General features: G+C 38.5%; 1 protein-coding gene across 1 annotated transcript in view; it reads right to left on the bottom strand.

Moving 5' to 3' along the window:
- ST8SIA1 (ST8 alpha-N-acetyl-neuraminide alpha-2,8-sialyltransferase 1) overlaps window positions 1-21,469 on the bottom strand; it is a 147,947-nt gene that overhangs the window by 45,464 nt on the left and 81,014 nt on the right. Inside the window, exons 3-4 of the mRNA XM_077774564.1 lie at window positions 13,570-13,679; window positions 2,746-2,838 (exon numbers count right to left, since the gene is read on the bottom strand). Coding sequence (XP_077630690.1) covers window positions 2,746-2,838; window positions 13,570-13,679 — 203 coding nt within the window. The remainder of the gene's footprint in view (window positions 1-2,745; window positions 2,839-13,569; window positions 13,680-21,469) is intronic.

Genomic DNA, 21,469 nt, shown 5'->3' with positions numbered 1-21,469 from the left:
CCAGGGTAAAAAGCACACAGGCAGGCAAAGAAACATTTCCAAGATCCACAGCTTCTGAGGGAGTGTCCCTTGAGAAAGAACAAAAAGATCCTTATAAGAAATACAAAGAAGCTATACTTCATTTTATCTGGAGGATAAACTATGGCAATCCCCATTCCTTACTTCTGTATTCCTCATACTTCTGTGTTGAATAATTAGAATTCAGAAGTAAGATGATTATATGGGTTACATTTTAACACCTACTTGAATTAAAAGATGGTCAGCCTTTTTCTTATGAAAGTCAGTTCAACTTAGGGGTTACTTCGACAAAGAACACTGACCTTGTTAGGAGGGCAGGTAACATCCAAAGAGCTGTATCTGCACTTCTGAGATTTTGGCAATATATAAAACATATGCACAATATAGAATACATTGAAAGTACATACTTGGTGGAATATAACTTTATGCCAAAAAACGAGATAACTTCAAAGTGATCAAGGAAATAATGATGGATTTTTAAAAATACTTTTAAAGGATATTTGAACAAAAATATCTGAGGCCCAAGGGGTAAGAGGCAGTATGTTGATGAAGGGGTAACCCCAGGAACAGATCCTTGCTGTCACCCACCTGCAAAACTCATCAAAGAAAGGAAGAGAACAATAGCCATGGATTTGAAGGTCCAGTACACTCTGCTGCCACTGAGAACAAACTCTCTTCTCTGGGCCCCTAAAAATGCACTCAGAAGGTAAGTGTGACTTCCTGCAAAGCCCTTTCTAACCTTACGTCTCAGATATCCTAACTAATCTCTTTGTTCTGAGTGCAGTCAAGAAGAAATCACTTTATACCCACTGAACAATAATTTGTGAAGAAGGCAGACCTCATGTTATGCATTCTTACTACACAAACACACACAAAACACAAGCCCAAGGAAACTTTTGGAGGTGAAAGATATGTTTAGATATGTTTAGTACCTCGAGTGTGGTCGTATGTATCACTAGTGTATGCATATGCCCAAACTCGTCAAATTATATATATACATTAACCATGCAGGGTTTTTTGTGAATTAATTATACTCAATAAAACTGTTTTTTAAAAGATAAGAATGTACTCTAAACAATATACCCTAACAAAGGCTATAGCAAAGCTCCTTGCTGAGAATTTCTTTTAAATACATCAATGATGTTACCTTCTCTAACCTTATTTTTGCTACCATAATTATATGTGTACCCTTATTTATTTATTTATTTATTTTGTTGCAAGACAGTAAAACTACTGTTATAAAAATAAATATTCACAAGGACTGAATTCCTTAAATATGAAAAATGAAATTATAAGTGCACTAGAAAAATATAAGATAATATTTTTTTATGGAGGGAATGTGGATAAGGAAGATCATCCAAAGAAAGATTAAGAAAAAAGAAGAAGCCATAAAGGAAAAGGAAATTTCATTGCATAAAACATGTTAAATTTTGAAAGGACAGAAGTTAAAAGATCTATGATAGGTTAGAAGAAAATATTTGCTACATATACAGCAAACATATCTATAATATAAACATTTAATATCTATAATAGAAACCATTCCTATAAATCAACAGGAAAACATTTTTTAAACAAATAACACAAAATGAGTAAAATACAAACAGGCATTTCATAGAGGAAATACTGATAGTCAATACCTACTCAGCATTTGCTGTATTCAGAAAAATATATACTAAGTAAAAAAATAATATATCATCTCTCACCTAACAGACTGCCAAAAATTTAAAAGATGAATAGTACATAATGTTGTTTTCAGTACTGGGAGACAGGCGGTCTTATCGTTTACAAAAGAGAATTACTTTCTAAAATGGTACATTTTAGAAGGGTGATTTCACAGTATCTGTCAAAATTAAAAACTGTTCGGTTATATTTTTAGACATCTATTATATGAGAATGCTTACTATTAAACTCAAACAAGCAAGTGCAGCATTGCCTATAAAGTGACACACAGGTGCTGGTCACTTCGATAGGACTCCCTTAGATTACAAGTAACTGACCCCAACACACCTGAGTATCTCAGTCCTAACTGCTAGTCATCTGTACAGGAGAGTATGAGGCAATGTTGGATTCCTCACTTCACAGAGACTGAGTCAGAATCTACAAGAAAAATCCTTGGAGAAACAGCCCATAGAGTACTGACCAGTTTCGTCAACTGGAGACCAACCCCCAAAAGCTTCCACAGCTGCTGTCAGGATCTCTAGAATTGATTTGGGAGAAAGAATTTTCCATCTGCGTTCCTGAATCTGATTGAATGTAACATAGTGTAATATCATCATATGGTTATACCTTCCTGTCCATTCCTGACAATATTGCTATGTTCATGCATACTTGTGCAGTAGATTGGTTGTTTTTTTGTTTTTCTTCTTTAACAAAACCAATATTAACTCAGTTCACCAATCAATGAGTTGGGACAAAAGCCAACAAATTGGATAGTAATAGGAATGAGTAAGCAGGCTACTGCTTCTTTGAGTAAAACAACGGATTTTCATGTTATTTCTACCACCTCTAAAGGCAAGAAACAGAGCCCCAGAAGAAGCATAAAATAGTGTTTAGATTCCCATAGTCCTGCTTCATTTATTTACAATTCTCTCCTTCATTTTTCCTGTCTGTCCAGATGGCTTTCTTCTTTGTTTCTCAAACTGAACTATGTTCACTGTCTTTAAGATGTTAAATACTTCAAAGGCCTTCCTCTTTAGTTCCTTACAAACAGAAATCACAAACTCTTACCTTTGCCGAATTATGCTGGGATTAGCTGTCACTAAATGACTTTTGGATCCAACATCTTTAGTGTATTCACTTGACAAAGGAGGAAGATTACATCTAGAGAAACAAAAACATTTTAGAATGATCTACAGACTTTTTAAAATCAAGACCATTTTCATGACAAATAGGAATTTTTACTAGGTCTACCTTAGTTCACAAATAATCATTTTTATCACCTCTCCCTTTTAATAGTCATTAGATGACTAACTATAACCATCTTCAAAGTGCAGTCATAAAAGCTAGTCCTGTTTTAGAAAAAAGTGTCAGCTAGAGAGTTAAGTGATCTGTTAAAAAAGAGACATTAACTAGAATGAATTTATTCCATTCAAAATATTTTTGAGGTGGTAAGACAGGAAGTATTAGGCTTAAAACTGGAACTCAAGAGGGTGTGGTACATTAAAGACACAAGGCCTACAGTGTTCTCTGTATACCCACAAACCTCAAGACATAGTCAAGAATTGTATTTGCTTATGGTTTTTCTTTCTTTTACCAAATTCTTAATTTTCCAATATACGTTCAGAGCAAATTCTGTCATTTAAATCAATACATGTCTGACCTCTGTGTATGTAACCAATGTATGGGCTAACGACTGGTGAACACATAGTGATTTGTTATCTAAAGAAATGCAGTGATTTTCCACTGTCCCAGTTCAGCCCAGGGAAAGAGTACAGGTGTTGGTTTCCTGGTGACAAAAATAACTCCCCTCCCTCACACACACACACACACACACACACACACACACACACACACACTCAACCCCAGTCCTGGTTGCTTTCCTTGGCCACAATGTCTTATGAATGTTTACAATGGAAAATATGGCAACTGCATATCCAAATCCCATGGTTTTCTACCAGTGGAACATTAATTCATCTGCCTGGCCTCAGTTTCCCCATTACATAAAATGAGGGTAATGACTTTTCTTTCCTAATGAGGTTGTTCTAAGGATTATAGTAAGAAATGTACAAAAAGTCCCTACCTTGGTACCTCACACATAATAAAAACTCAAAAATATCACATATCAGAAACCTATATACATATTATTTATGAAGACCCTAAATGAATCTGTACTTTACATTAGGTTTTCTTTTATCACTCTCTCCTGGTTTCTCCTCTCTACTCATAGCTCTAACTTGACTCCTACCACATCAAGGCATCTCTAACTCTTCACTATTTCAACAAACTAAAACTTCATGTATTTGTAGTGAAAAAGAGCTTGCAAATATTAAGGTGTCTGCCATTTCCCCAACTACTAAATTTACCCTACAAATTTCCCCGGGACATGGAATATACCCACTCAGCTGATCTGCTCAAGTTCCTTGATGCTGTCTTGTATTTGCCCTGTGACTGCTACCACATCAGGGCATCTTGGGTAAAACTTGTCTCAGTTGATTTGGAATCTTCCTTTCATCTGCTCTGCAGTAATGAGATACTGACTTTGCAGGCAGCTACCCACAGATTAACTGGTCAGCCAGTTGATGATTTTGCTGAGTGCCCATTGAGAACAAACACAATGGTCATTGTAGGGGGGTGAAGGGGAAGCCATGGCACAGGGCCTTTTCTTGAGATGTCTACAGTCTGGTGGTCACACCATATCTTGTGTGGTTTCTGAGGACCTTTTGGAGGGACTGAGCTTAAGCATTATCAACCAGGCTCATCCGGCCATGGTGCTATGGCCTTGTGATTTAACTGATCTTTGCAAAGATGGAGGTGATTTCAAAGATAAAACATAAGCTAAAATTTGGGCATTTATCTCTTCAGGAAGATTTGATCTTGACAGTCTTCATAACATTTGAGAACCAAACATGTTATAGCAAAACTGTAACCTCTGAATATTGCTGGGGAGTTCAAGCAACTCGTTTTGTCATTATTAATGAAGCATATCAGTTTTAATTAATAAATATTTTGTTTTTCTGTGTGTTCCTTGTAGGCTGATCCATGGCTCCTATGTCTGGGTTCCTTTATACCTTCTGTCACATAGTAAAAGCTCAAGAAAAACTTTTGGATACTGATTGTCAAATCCTACAACACAGAGAAAACCTTAAAACAATTAAAGTAACATTTTATAAATGCATTTCTGGAAAATAATGACTCTGTATTTTGGTGTAAATATATGCCTTAAGTTCTTCCAAGTAAACTTTCTCTTCGAGTGCAAACGTCTGTGACACTTCCTTATAGCTCTTTTCTTAGAAGAAGCACACTGTAATTTTAGCTCCTCAATTCCTAAACTGATAATTACATAGATTTACAAAGAAGGCATATTTAATACAAATTGTTTCCAATAAGGCATAATTGTGTAAAAGTGGTTCAAAGTTTGTATTATTGCTCATTGGCACAATTAACAGGTATTAATGGCTAACTGTGCTGGTAACTGTGATCATGATCCTAAAAGACTGATCACAGAATTGATGAGAAATTATATTCTTTGAATTGGGGAGTAGAGCGGTTGAGTTTGGTGAAGATGAATCTTTAAATAGAAAAATAATTCATAAAAGTACTTTTAAAATGTTACATATATCATTCATCATCAGGGAAATACAAATCAAAACTATAATGAGATATCACTTGACACCTGTCAGAACGGCTAAAATCAATAACACAAGAAACAACAGGTGTTGGCGAGGATGAGAAGAAAAGGGACCCTCTTGCACTGTTGGTAGGAATGCAAACCGGTGCAGCCACTCTGGAAAACAGTATGGATGTACCTTAGAAAGTTAAAAATTCAAGTAACCTATGATCCAGCAATTGTACAACATATTTATTCAAAGAATACAAAAACACTAATTCAAAGGGATATATGCACCCCGATGTTTATTGTGCATTATCTAAAACAATAGCCAAAATATGAAAAGAGCCCAAGTGTCTATTAACTGATGATTGGATAAAGAAGTCGTAATTATATATAATGGAATATTACTCAGCCATAAAAGAGAATGAAATTTTGCCATTTGCAGTGACGTGGATGGAGCTAAAGAATATCGTGTTGGATGAAATAAGTCAGTCAGTGGAGCGCCTGGGTGGTTCAGTCAGTTAAGCATCCAACTTTCGCAGTGGTCATGATCTCATGGTTCGTGGGTTCGAGCCCTGTGTGGGGCTCTGTGCTGACAGCTAGCTCAGAGCCTGGAGCCTGCTTCAGATTCTGTATCTCCCTCTCTCTCTGGCCCTCCCCTGCTCATTCTCTCTCTCTCTCTCTCTCTCTCTCTCAGAAATAAATAAAACATTAAAAAAAATTTTAAATAAAATAAGTCAGTCAAAAAAAGAGAAATACCATATGATTTCACTCATATGTGGAATTTAGGAGACAAAACAAACAGGCATAGGGAAAAGAGAGAGAGAGAGGCAAACCAGGAAACAGACTTTTAACTATAGAGAACAAACTGATAGTTACCAGAGGAGGGTGTCGGGGGAATGGGTTGACTAGTTCATGGGGATTAAGGAGGGCACTTGTGATGAGTACCAGGTGTTGTGTGGAAGTATTGAATCACTATACTGCACATCTCAGACTAGTATTATACTATATGCTAACTAACTGGAGTTTAAATAAAAATTTTTAAAAATGTTACACATATTTAAGTACGCAAAACACACTCTTGAGCCTAATTCCAAGGCACCAAAATTATGTTACCCTCACTTGTATCTCTAAGCCACCCAAATCATCTCCAAGATGCAATCACCATTACCTCTGTCTTCCAGACCTTCCAGATAAATTTTATCCAACAATATTATTTTTTTAAAGTGTTGTTTTGGGTTATAGAGCAAAAGTTTACTTTGAAAAACAAGAAATAAATTTTTAGCATTAGAAAATGTACTCGAAGAGGGCACTTGTGAAAAGGCGATACATGGAACTGAGGAATCACTAAATTCTACTCCTGAAACCAATGTTACACTATATATTAACTAACTCAAATTTAAATAAAAACTTTAAAAAATAATACATAAAATAAAATCTTTAAAAGTGCACTTGAAAATATCTAGACAAAGGAAAGTATGATACTGTTAGATTCTAATACTGAAAAAACATTTGGAACTGTAATGTGGTATATCACTATGTGTAGGTAAGGCTATTTTTGGATCTGTTCTTTGATTGTAACTGTCCCTGAACCCTATAGGCTAAGACCAGATATACTACATGCTTTTCTAATCATATGTACACACTAAATATTGAATTTTGAATGTATGATACTATGTCAATTTTCTCAGGGTGCCCAAAAATTGTGTATGAAGCAACCATTTCTAAGTAGATTCATAAATGGTCATATAAGAATAATTTATAAACAAATTATCAACCCTTAATTACTCTCATATTATAAACCATAAATGAGGCTTTTAAAGAATTCAAATGCACTGTGAAAATGGTCCTATTCTTTGCAGAGGTTCAAGATGGTGGCATAGAAAGACCCCATAACTCATCTCCTCCCATGGACACACCAAATCTAAAGCTACACAGAGAATAATTCTCCCTGGAAAAGACCTGAAAACAAGCTGAACAGTAACTCCAGAGCAAAAGATAAATGGGCCACATTAAGAAGGGCAGGAGAGGCAGAGACATGGTCTTGTCAAAAAACTCCAGTCCTGGCATGAACCCGCAGGTGGGAGGGATCTCACAAATACAGAGCATATCCCTAAGTAGTAAAGTACTTGAGCCCCAGATCATCCACCCCAACCCTTGGGACCTGCACCAGAGAGATGAGGCCCGAAAATGCTTGGCTTTGAAAACCAGCATGGCTTATACCCAGGAGACCCAAAGGACCATAGGAAACTGAGACTTCCATCTTCAAAGGGCTCATATACAGAATCACTTATTCTGGGAATCAGCACAAAAACGCCAAGTTGAAAAGCCCCTAGACCGTATGTGCAGGAAATTCATTGGCTAATCTTAAAGCATCTGCCAGAAGGGATGGAGGTGCTTCCACAGGTTATTTTTGCACTCTCCTAACTTGCTGGTACCACTTTCCCTGAACTGGTGCTCCAGTTCCCTCCTTTAAAAGACATAAAATGCCTAACTTAGCAGGCATGAATCCTATTGTACCTCTGCCCTGCCAAAGCCTGTGGAAGGGCATGCTCTGGTCTGGCACCATCTTGTGGACCCATGTCTCCACAAAGCCAGCAGCTGCATGCAGGACACACAAAGGATGCCCCTCAAATGCCTGGCTCTGGGCCAAGGGGGAACTTGTGTATCTGGGCCCTACGGCTCTTAAACAATTAGAGAAACTGTTCCTGGCAGGCAACCAACCCCAGGTCACTGAACAGACAGCAAACTAAGACAGACCTCCATCTTCCTGTAACCATTCTTTGAAGACTGGGACACATAGCTGTTTGACATAATACATAGACACAAACACAGAGTGTCAAGCAAAATGAGGAAAAGAGGTATATTCTTTAGTTGAAAGAACAAGATAAAACCCAGAACAAAATCTTAATGAAACGGAGGTAAGTAATTTACCTGACAGAGTTCAAAGCAAAAATACACATCTAAAACACTTAAAAAAAAAAAGTACCAAACAGAAGTCACAGAGCATACGAATACAATAACTGAACTGAAAAATACAATAGAGGAGTTCAACAGCAGACTAGAAGAAATAGAAGAAAGGATCAGTGACCTGATAGGCAGGACAGTGGAACTCACCCAAACAAAGCAACAAAAAGAAAAAAAAAACTTTTAAGTGACGATTGCTTAAGAACTTCTGGGACAACATCAAGTAGATCAACATTTGCATAATAAGGGGGATACCAGAAGGAGAAGGGAAAGAGACAGAACATATAATTACTTGAAGAAATAATTACTGAAAACTTCCCTAACCTGGGGAATGAAATAGACATTCAGATTTAGGAAGCCCAGAGAATTAAAAAAAAATACACCTAAAGAGACCCATATCAGGGCACATTATAGTCAAAATGTCAAAAGTTAGGAGTGCTTGGGTAGCACAGTCAGTTAAGCTCCCAACCCTTCATTTTGGCTCAGGTCATGATCTTGCGGTTTGTGGGATTGAGCCTTGTATTGGGCTCTATGCTAACACAGCAGGATTTTCTCTCTCTCTCTTAGAATCTTAAAGCAGCAAGAGAAAAACAACTTGCTGTATATAAGGGAACCCCCATAAGACTATATGCAGACTTTCAGCAGAAATCCTGCCTATCAGAAGGGAATGGCATGATATATTCTAGGTATGGAAAACAAAAAATGTGCCAATCAAGGCAAGGTACTTGGCAAGGTTCAATTGAAGGAGAGATAGAGGGTTTTCCAGACAAGCAAAACCTAAAGGACCACCACCAAACTGGCCTTACAAGAAATATTAAAATAACTTCTTTAGGGTTCCTGGGTGCCTCAGTCAGTTAAGCATCCAACTTCGGCTCAGGTCATGATCTCACAGTTCATGGGTTCGAGCCATGCCTTGGGTTCGTGCTGACAGCTCAGAGCCTGGAGCCTGCTTCAAATATTGTGTCTCCCTTTCTCTCTGCCCCTCCCCTGCTCATATCCTGTCTCTTTGTGTCTCTCAAAAATCAATAAATATTTTAAAAAATTTAAAAGGACTTCTTTAAACTGAAGGGAAAGGCACTTATTAGTAACAAGAAAACATAAAAGTAAAAATTTCATTGGTAGAGGCAAATATATAATAAAGGTAATAGAATCACTTACAAAGTTACCATGAAGGTTAAAATATAAAAAGAGTAGAAATAACTATAATTACAATAATTAGTTAAAGGATACGCAGAATTAAAGTATGTAAAACGTGACATCAAAAACAAAACATGGACAGAGGAGTAAAAATGTATGGCTTTAGTATGTGTTCAAACTTAACTTGCTATCAACTTAAAATAGACTAGTCTGTATACAGAGATTGAGATATGTAAGCCTCATGGTAACCACAAAGCAAAAACTTACAGTAGATATACAAAAGATAATGAGAATGGAATCTGAACATAACACTGAAGAAAGGTATCAAGCCATATGAGGAGAGTGAAAAAGAAAAAGAAACAAAGAGGAACTACCAAAAAAAAAAAAAAAAAAAAAAGGAAAAACAAAAAAAAAAAAAAAAAAAAAAGCCAGAAAACAATGAACTAAATGACAAAAGTACATACCTAGCTATAATTCCTTTAAATATAAGTGGACTAAATTCTCTAATCAAAAGACATAGAGTGCCCATAAATGGATGAAAAGGTAGCAAAGCCTGGGTAGCTCAGTTGGTTAAGTGTCTGACTCTTGATCTTGGCTCAAGTGATAATCTCACAGTTTGTGGGATCTGTGCTGACAACATGGAGCCTTCTTGGGATTCTCTCTCTCCCTTTCTCTCTCTCTGCCCCTTCCCTGCTCTCTCTTTCTCTCTCTCTGTCTCTCCCTGCCTCACAAAAATAAGTAAATAAAAACTTTAAAAAATGGGTGAAAGGATAAAGATGATGAGGTATATACATACAATGGAATACTACTCAGTCACAAAAAAAGAATGAAATCTTGCCATTCGCCACAACACAGTTAGACCTTGAGGGTATTACAGTAAGTGAAATAAGTCACAGAGAAAGACAAACCCTGTTTGATTTCACTTATATGTGGAATCTAAAACACAAAACAAACAATCAAATAGAATAAAACAAAATTCATAGGTGGAGAGAACAGATCAGTGGTTGTCAGAGGAGACAGGGATGGGAGTGGAGGAAATGGGAACAGGGGGTCAGGAAACACAAATTTCTAGTCATAAAATAAGTAAGTCATGGGAGTAACGTATAGCATGATGAATATAGTCAATAATACTCTACTGCATATTATGTAATTTTATACAGTAATAGGGAAATGAGACTCATTGTGGTGATCTTTGCAGTGTGTACCAACATCAAGCCATTATGGCGTGCATGTAAAACTAATATAATGTTATATGTTAATCATACTTCAATTAAAAAAAGAAAATGGCGCTATTCCTGAAATTAAATCAAAGACACATGCACAGATGGCTCTAACTCTTTGAATTCTCCATCTTCACCTCTCCCATTATTCTATGAAATTACGCTTAATGCTGTGCTATGCACCCTGACCACAAACATTCATTAATTCTGAATTTGAATACAGCCATGTTGATTGTCTATAATGTAGACTTAGTCTTGTTTGTTTACAATAAATAAGTATAGATAACTTCCTGAAATGCTTAGGCCTCGTCTTCAACATGTTAAGTTTAAAATACACATCTTCCTAAATGTAGTGAAACACACATATACACACTTAGGAACAATATAAAATACACTTATTTTACTGCCTCCTGCCACACTGTATTAAGACCTCTTGAAATCACTTAAATTCCCTGAATCTGTGAGTATAATAACCACTCCTCTTTGTTCCTTACATAGTTTTTGGAAAGAGCAAATAAACATACTTGAAAGGAAGCTGAGAATATGAACTAGACTACATGAACTGTTACAATTATATACTATTCATATATCACAGATAGAACCAGTTTCCACAGTAGAAAGGCTTGTCCACTTCCACTGCCTCAAAAAGATTGGCAAGCTGAGCCCCAGCAAGGGTTAATAATGTGCAGTAGGTCACAGAGCTAGTTTGTGGCAAGGGCTTGTCCTCCTCTTCCCCACTGTGTTCTTTTCTGGCTCCTCAGCCTCTACCTAACGCCAGTACATTTAAGTGGGTACCTGAATTTGGCCCAGGGCCTTTGCTCTTCCCATCAACATAAACTCTGTAGGTCACTGTGGCCACTCTCATAGCATAAATACCTCTCCAGCCTCATCTCACTGCACTGTGGCAACACTTGGCATCTTTCCCACATTCAAGCCTCAGAAAGGCTGTTCCTGTACCCAGAGTGAAATGGAGAGAGGGCTCACTCCACACACCACTTATCAGAAGGTTCCTGACTCCTCACCATCTGTCTCTGAATTCCCCCATCAGAAGCCTAGCATATCTCTAGGTTCTAAATACAAGACAGAACTGTTTTGGTTTTGTTTTTAATTTTTTAATGTTTATTTCTTTATTTTGAGTGGGGGGAGACAGGGCACAGAGGGAGAGAATCCCAAGCGGGCTCCACACCACGACGTGGGGGTGAAACCCACAAACTGTGAGATCACAACCTGAGCTGAAATCAAGAGTTGGATGCCTACCCAACTGAGCCACCCAGGTGCCCCCAAGGCAGGATTGTTTAACGTACCATTTTTAGACCCAGCTAAGGCCCAATGCATAGTAAGTAGGAGCTCAATAAATAGATGTTTAATTGACTTGAATTATGAAAACTACATTTTTACTTTCTACATTTTCTTGTTTATATATATTGCAATAATAATAATAAAGTAATAATTGCAATGGAGAGGAAAACATAGTCCTACACTGGAAAAACTCTGTCAGGGCACCCCCATGAAGGAAAGACAGATGTAGAAGATCTCCCCACTGTGCTGCAGGCTTCACTAATGCGATAAAAAGTCTTCTAAGGAGCCCAATTCTGGTTCTCTGAGCGGGAGCCTGACCCTCCCCCAGGTACATGGCTTCCCCTGAGACACTCACAAGGAGTGCCTTCACTCTCCCCCATTCCATTGAGCTCAGAGCTCAGAGGTGGTTCGTGTTCTCTTAGCCACTTTTGACCATTTCTAGACCATTATTTATTTATCCTTAGACACAAACACAAAAACCAAATCCCATGCTGCCGCCACCCTTCCTTTACTTAACTTCCTTCCCTCTGTGTTGCCTCCTCCTTCCTGGCCCTGGAGCCCTTTGGCACATGGGTCATAGTTATCCCCCCTTCAGTGAGACATTGGGGCTCCCCCCCAACAGAACCTTCACAATACAGCTGCAAAGTCCCTGCACTTCTGCGGTTACATAGGTCTTCTTTTCTTCCCCGCATCTTATCATCCCCCAGACAGAGCTCTGCCATCATACACTCCAGTGGGCCACTCTTTGACCTTAGTTCTTATGATTCCATCTCTCCTTCATTGTTCCCACCACCACTCCCTTCGGGCTCTCAATGACCCTGACCTTTGGCCCCGTTTGGTGCCCTCCCTCTCTTGGTCACGCCCCTCAAAGCCCACTTGCTATCCAGCCCAGACTTCAAGGTATGTCACCTCATACTTTCTCTAGCCAGGACCCTCCATGTTGTCACTCCCCAGCCTTCTTCCCTGCCAGACAGACAAAACCAAACTCGTGTCAGTCCAATCACTTGCTGTCTTCACTCCTGGTCAAAATCACCCAAAAGTGCAGGTTGGCACCACGACAGGTTGATGGCCTCTATCCCTGGCTGGATGCATCTTAGCAATTCTTTTACATGCCCCTGTAGAAACCTGCTATTTTCCCCTCGAAGTGACATACATGTCACCACTCAGTCCCTTTACCAAGCTTCCTCCCTGCACAAAAGTTAAGACCCCTCCTTCCTTCCATTGTTCCCAGCCGTACACAGATCATCAAAGCCCTCTTCAAATCCCACTGGCTACTTACAAATGTTTTTGTGAAAAAACAAAGAAGAAAAGGGTGTACAGTGTAATTAATAAATGAAAATGTGGATTCACAGTCAACTTTTAAATCAATTTTTAAAGTTTTTATCACCCGACTATATAATCTAACACAAAATCTAAGTGTTTCTACTTTTGAGTCTCCCCCTAACCTCTGAACCCTTCTTGGCTTTGTGCTTTCTTGGGGCATGTTCCCCTGCTCCCTGACCCTCTCCTAAATTCACTTGTCTATGAACTTGAAGGGAAGCTAAGAGTAGTTACAATCGATTAATCACAAGTGACTAGTTGTGAAAGGCTCCAGGGCTTGTGGGAGGTGTGGGGGAAAGGAAAGAAGGCAGAGGCCGCGCTGTGGATGCTCTCTCTTACCGCATGACAAAATTTGCTTCATCTATTTGACGGCCACAGCCACTCTTCTTCAGAATCCCACCATTTCCCACCACCGCGCATTTCTTCAAGGGCAGCTGGAATGGGGTTGCCTAGCAACAGAAAACAAGGCGGGTTTTCACTGCAGAGAACACACAACCGCTCACAAAATCATTGTTTATAGCAGATCCGTTGGAGGAATTTGACTGGAGACTGGGCAGAGCAAAAGAGCATGTAGAAAGAAAGATGCCAAGAAGTTTGTAAGGAACATACTAGCCTGTTCCTCTGAAACCAAGAAAAAAAAAAAAAAGAATAATCTCCTGAAGTATATTTAAATATAACATATGTTGTATCAAATTGACCATGTACAGAGTGTCTCCTAGGGAAAATAGAAAAATCCAGGATTAGTTTTATTGGCATTAAACTGTGAACAAATTCAAATGAATTCTATCCCCCTATCTGAATGCCATTTCATTCATTCCTACAATCCTCAATTCCCTCCACAAATGTTGCTGAGTGCTTCTCATGCTAATTGTCAGGGATAAATACAAAGATACAAAAAGTCACAGGCCTCAGACTCACAGCCTGGGATGTAGGGAGACTGTGGACATATAAACATACGTAATAGACTTTAACATAATGCTGAAATTGTTGTAGAAGAGGTATGCTCTAAATGATATGGAGAATCCCACACAGGAGGGAAAAGACAAATTTCTGCCAAGCCAACTCAGGGGAAAGCTTTCTCACTCAAGATGAATCTTAACAGGATGAATAGGATTTTGCCAGGCAGAGAAAGCAGTATAAACAAAGGCACAAAGTATGCTGAAAGCAGATGCTGTGTTTATGAGAAAATGTACACTTTCTGTCGAGAACTTGGGAGGCACTAAGGGGCAAGTGACTTGTGCAAACCAGACAGCATGTGACTTTCTTCCTGCCAACATTGAATTGGAGTGTACAGAAAATGTTCAGTGTACCTGTGTTCCCTGATGTGCTATTTACAGTACCAGGGACTATGAAAACCTAGCAATAGCCCCTGAGAGTGAAATGCGTCATTCAGTGTCTTTTAGCTGGGTCAGCAAGAAGCCCCAGCAAAACGCCGCATGGCTCCAGTGGCACAATCAGTTAGTGCGCGGTACTTATAAGAAGCCCCAGCAAAATGATCTCCTGCTTGTTAAAACAATGCCTAGTGGTTGGAGTTCTTTGGGGGAAGACCTCACATCTATATAACTGGTGCATAAAATAACTATTCTGATATTAAGTAGGCCATTTTGGATGTATGCAAAGCAAATAATATGGACTATATCAAAACAGTAAATGGAAAAAAATACATGAATACATAAGGGCTTCACATAGGCATAAAGTAATTAAACCAGAAAAATAAAGTTCCAGGAATCTGTGTGAAGCTGAGGTAGGCACTTGCAGCACAAGAAAAAAAATTACTTCTTCTATTGCTAGTATGTAAAAGGAACAGCCAGAGCTATGGAAATATAGCTCATAAAGACACAGTACTTAAACTGTAAAGTCTAGGCATTTGCCAGCAGACAGTTAAGAATTCCCTACATGACTGCAACAGAGAACAGTCCACGGAACCCCAGAGCAGGGTACTGAGAGGAAGGACAGACAAAAGCCAGCACTTCAACACTTCCAGATTGATCCAGGATGATACATGCCATTTTTCTCAGTCACTCCTGAGGAGGGTTTGAAGTCAACATTAGAAATACATTGGTTAGATCAATAATATGTTGGGAGTAGAGTTAAACATTATGCTCAAATTAGCTATTCATTTATTCCACAAGTATTTACTGAGTACCTACTATGTGTCAGGCATTGTTCTGGGTGACAGGGACACAAGTGTAATAATCCCTGTTCCTATGGAGCTTACACTCTAGTGGGTAATACACAGATAATAAGTGAAGCCAAATGAGTAAAATGAACAGCATGTCAGATGGTGACATGGACTGTGGAGACAAACAAATCATTGGCATGAGACAGTCAAGAAATGCTTTTGAAGAACTGCAATTTCTTCCTGGGGAAGAACTCACAGGAGACAAGTAAGCAAATACCTGAAGATGAGGTGGTGAGCATTACAGATACCTGTGAGGAACTGCTGTGTAGAACTTGAGGAAGGAACACTCCTGGGGTATGAATGGAAGAGCAAAGACCCCATTGTCTGGAAATGAGTAAACAAGAGACCGGGAAGTAGGAAAGGAAATTAGAGAGCTAACTGGTGGCGAGGTTAGGAAACAAATTCTGTAGGGCTATGAAGATTATGATAAAGACTTTAGGTTTTATTCTAAGATGAAAATCAAGTCAATGTAGGGCAAGCAAAGGAGTGATGTTATGCCATATTTTGGAACAACCACTCTGCTGCTGCATGAACAGGCTAGGAGATGTCATGAACAGAAAGGGACCAGTCAAGAATCTCCTGAAACAGTAGACTAGAGATTCTGGTAACTTGGACTAGGGTGATGGCAGTGGGGATGGTCAGAAGTGAGCAGATTCTGCAGATATTTTGGAGGAAGAGCTGACAGAATCTGCTGATGTAATGGAATTAGAGTAACAGAAAAGAGGAATCAAGAATGATGCCAAGGGTTTTAGCTAGAACAGCTGTAAAGAAGGACTTGACATTTGTTGAGGTATACAACATTACAAAGGAGCAGGTTTTGAGGGGAATGATTTGGAGTTCAACTTTAAATATGTCAAGTGTGAGATCCCCTTTAGGAATTTTCTTTTAATTTTAGAGTTGGGGGAGGGGCAGAGAGAGAAATTTGAAGCAAACGCTGTGCTCACCATGGAGCCGGTTACAGGGCTCAATCCCATGACCCAGGGATTGTGACCTGCACAGAAATCAAGAGTCAAATGCTAAACCAACTGAGCCACCCACGTACCACCCCCTTTAGGCATTTAAATGGCAGTGTCAAGTAGGCAACTGAAATATGAGAATATAGTTAGGGAACTGTTCTTTCCCGGATAAAGATAGCCAGGAGTGCTCAGCATATAGTATGTAGCTAAAGGTAGGAGACTAGATGGTGAAGAAGTATTGACAGAAAATAGAAGATGTCAAAGACCTGAATGCTGGGACATTCCAAAAAGAAGACAGGAGACTGAGGAGAAATCAGTAAAGGAGACTAAGGAGTAGCCAATAAAATGGGAGAAAAAACACAGGAAAAGTGTGGCATCTTGGAAGACAAGTAAAAAAAAAAAAGATGTCTCAAAAATTAAAGGAAAGCAATTGCAGCAAATACAATAGATTTGCAATAATGAATAGAGAGATTAACAAATAGATGAAGTAAGATAACAGCTGAACATTGCCCTCTGGATTTAGCAACATGGAGGTCACTTGCTAACCTTAGCAAGGACAGATTTGGTTCAGCAGTGTAGACAGAAAGCTTGATCTGAGTTAGTGAATTATACATGTTTATTTGCATATCTATTCGTACATAGCTTATTTGAAAAGTGTGGGCTCATTCATGCTCAGTTAATATTTAGTTTGCCTTGTAAATACCAGTTTGAACCCCCCTCATTGTTAAGAGTTCTTGAACCAGACTGACTGGCAACTCCAGGCTTCCAATTAAGAATGTGGGCACAGAAGCAGCAGCAGTAGCTGCCACAGCAGAAAGCTAGGTGCCACCTACCTCCCCACTTTCAGTTTGTGTGATTGTGTGATTGTAGGGCAGGCTGTCCAATCCCTCAGCGTTCCACTTCCTGTCTCTGAGGAGGGATAATATTGTGCAGGATTATGTGAGATGACGTACATGAAACATCCCATCAAGCTACTGGTACGGTGATCTACTCATCTTCCTTCCCTTCTTCTTCCATCCCTTTCCTCTTCCCAGCCCAGTTCACTGACTTGTTCAAGACACAGAATAGTGAGATTCCATGGGTTTGGGAGAACATGAGAAAATAGTTCTTTATCTAACTCCATCTTAACAATTGGAAAGTGTAACTATTATATTCATGCACTATAAAAAAATTTTAAAGCTCTTAAACAGAAGTCTAGGGATAGGGGGATCCATTTATTTGTTTCCGTTAATATTTGCTTGCTACTTCTTCATTTGGTTAACTGCTAGCCCTCACACCAGCAATTTCATTTCAATAAATATTTCTCAAGTGCCTAAGCGCACACTCTTCTGCGCCCTGGTAATACAGGAGTGAACAGTACCAGCTCACCAAAGCTTTACAGATAGGAAAAACTTAATTGAGAAAATACTGTGGATTTTTTTAAAACTAATTGAAATAATACTGTCACTGTGCTATTTTAGGTACAGAATATCTCAGCTTGGCAATGGTCAGTGCTTACCAGAATGATATGTGAACACGATGTTCTCCTTTTGGGATACAGTACATAGAAAGAACTTTCGGTCATCCATTTCCAAATGAACATTACTATTTTGGCAAGTATTTTATTATTAAGGCATTGCCTCCTTTCTTTTCAAATGTTATCTCCTTACATCCCTGACATAAAATGTCCACTGGATCTGAGAATACAGTATACTATAATACTCCTCCTGCTAACCTTAAAAAAATACTACTCTATGTCCCTCAATATATGAATGGATAAAAAAAGTCATTGTATGTATATATATAACAGAATGTTTTACATATATAATATTATGTATATAACATTATATGTATATATAACAGACTATCACTCAGCCATAAAAAAGAATGAGATCTTGCCATTTGTGACAATATGGATGGACTTAGTAAGTATATATTAAATTAAATAAGTCAGAGAAAGAAAAATATCATATGATTTCACTTATCTGTGAAATCTAAAAAACAAAACAAACAAACAAACAAAAAGCAGAAACAGGCCTATAAATACAGAGAACAAAGCGATGGTTGCCAGAGGGAAGGAAGGTTGGGGGATAGGCAAAATGGGTGAAGAGGAGTGAGAGATACAGGCTTCCAGTTATGGAATGAATAAGTCCTAGAATAAAAGATACAACATAGGGAATATAGTGAATGGTATTGTAACAGTGTTGTATAAGGACAGATGATGATGGCATTGTATAGGGACTCACGGTGAGCACAGCATAACGTGTAGACTTGTGCAATCACTATGTTGTGCACTTGAAACAAATACCACGTGTCAACTGTATGTCAATTAAAAAAAACAACAAACAACACAAAAAATACTACTTTAAATGAAAGGGTGGATTAAGACAGATCAACTGTATGGATGCAGCAAAATATTGCTGGACCACTAATTCATCTGATGGATCTTTGTCCAAATCTTTTTGCTTATCACTATACCATCAATTAATGACTACCTTCTTAATGACTATATTTTATTAATCATCCTGAATTCAGAGTCTGGATTGCCAGTCCCCTCAAATTCCCAGTGTCTCACTCTAAGTCGGGTATGGTAATACCTATCCCATCTCTCTCCCAGTATGATTATGAGAATTAAAATAATGTGAGGCATTAAACATCATCAGGAAACTCTGAAGTCTTATAGATAGCATTAGTACATTATTGTATACTAAAAGCATTGGATTCTCTGGGGAAAATGTATCATATTGCTAGATCACTATAATATATAGTTTATTTTTGTGTGAAATATCTTCAATTTCAAAAAGTTACATAAATTTGAACAAAATATTTTTTGTGACTGGCCTTTGAGGATATATGTACTACTTCTATCAATCAATGAGTTTTTAAATGTACATTTTTGTTTGTGAATTGTTACAAGTTAGCATATCTTTTTTGCTCAACACTCTATACCCCAACTAAGCATGTAGCAGACAATCAACAATTCGTTTAATATGTTAATATTGGTTGAACACCTAACCTATTTCAGCAGTACCTTGCCTAAAGTGGAACTTTTTTTTTTAAAATGTTTTATTTATTTCTAGGAGAGAGAGAGAGAGAGAGAGAGCGTGAGCAGGGGAGGGTCAGAGAGAGAGGGAGTCACAGACTGAAACAGGCTCCAGGCTCTGAGCCGGCAGTCAGCACAGAGCCCGACGCGGGGCTCGAACCCACGAACTGCGAGATCATGACCTAAGCGAAAGTCGGACGCTTAACCGACTAAGCCACCCAGGCGCCCCTAAAGTGGAACTTTCTTAATGTCATAAGGGATATATAATTTAATCTCCAAACTTCAAGAACATGACCCTGCTACTTTCTAAGAGCCAATTAATAAGGACATTTTGAATGTTGTTTTTTGAGATATCTCTTACCTTTATTATGGCCCATGGCTTACATTGCCTATGCCTCTTCTTTTTTTTTATGTTTGTTTATTTATTTACTTATTTATTTTGAGAGAGAGAGAGAGCGTGCATACATGAGAGCGAATGTGAGTGAGGGAGGGGCAGAAAGAGAGTAGGAGAATTCCAAGCAGGCTCTGCACTGTCAGCACAGAGCACAACATGGGACTTGATCCCAAAAATAACCAAATAATGACCTGAGTGAAATCAAGAGTCAGCTGCTCAACCAACTGAGCCACCCAGGCACCCCTGTATGTCTTCTTAAATAGACCCGATGTCTAACTTATCTTTTCACTCAACAGCTATTTGTTGAGCACCTATTATGAACCAGAAGCTGTTGTGAATGCTGAGAATGTGCTGATGAGCAAAACAGACGTGTACTCCACTCACGGAGCTAACATGCTAACAGGAAAAGCAGATTTTAACAAATATGATAGGAAAGTACAGAGTGCTATAAGGTTATAAAAAAATCTTTATGAGGAAGTGACATTGAGACTTCAAATCTGAAGTTTTTAGGCATAAGAAAAGTAGTTCAGATTTCTAGCTATTAGATAACCTTAGGAAAGTTGAAAGAAAAAAAGGACAAAAATTAGGGTCCTTAATGCTTTATGGCATGAATGAAGGTGAGGAGATTTGTTACAGGCTGGAAGACTTTTTCAGAAACAAATTATAAATGCCACCTGCTAAATTATTCCTGGCTTACAATATGACTTCTGGAAGAATGCTGTTAAAATCTGAAGAATTTAAACCATGTTTTTTGTGCCTTATGTAAATAGCTCTAGAGCATCCCAGAGTGGTTTTTATAATTAAGTGAATGAAGCATTATTTACCAGAGTCATTTCCAAAGCCATATGCCTCACTTCTTCCTCTTCATATGCAATGCACACAAGACAACAAAGCAGTAAGGGCCAGTGACTTCAATCACTAACATGAGGACACTCTGCCTACTCATCTTCTATCCCACAGACATAACTAGATGTCTTGAATGATAATTACACTATCTCTATGAGGAACTGAGTGAATCACCATCAATCACTAACCATTTTAGAGTCTCAGCTGGTCCTGCCGGGAGGGGATGAGATAGGAGGTATGGTGGAGAAAAAGAAAAATGTAAACCACTTAGTAGATAGAGAAATGTACTAAACAATGCTGCAGGAACTATTTTTACAGGAATATGCAACATTTTAGCAAGAACACCTCTGATACAAATTGTTACAGTACTCTATGAGAGAGGCCATCTTTGAGGCATGTCTACAATGTAAAAAATTACCATCCTGCATTAAAGTGAAATAAAAATCAAAGAATAAAAAATGTTCCACAAAACCACTGTAGGGCAAGATCAGATATTGGGGGCAGGCTGTAATGTGCCTACTTCCAAGTTATGACAAATAACTAACCTTAAATCTAGGCTTCTTGGGAGCACCAGGGAGCCACAAAATTTAAAAGCCCATAGGGGACCCACTTGGATTCTGTGAAAATGAGTAAAGGAGTCCAGAAGTCCTAAAGGAGGAGGTCTCAAGCATGTACCACTAATTGCAGCTTACTTTACATATCCGGGCAGGAGGAAGCTTATTTTACTACCATAGCAGGAGGAAAAAGATTTTGTCCTAGCCCAGCAACAACCAAGCCAATGAGAACTGCCATGACTTAGCCAATGAGAAGTCACCACAGCCCTGAACTCTGCCTTTCCT

This window comes from Crocuta crocuta, unplaced genomic scaffold (genome assembly GCF_008692635.1).
Source record: "Crocuta crocuta isolate KB4526 unplaced genomic scaffold, BGI_CrCroc_1.0 scaffold176, whole genome shotgun sequence".
NCBI classification, from domain to species: domain Eukaryota; kingdom Metazoa; phylum Chordata; class Mammalia; order Carnivora; family Hyaenidae; genus Crocuta; species Crocuta crocuta.
Note: the sequence above shows the minus strand (reverse complement) of the source record. Positions and strands in the feature narration are given on the sequence as shown.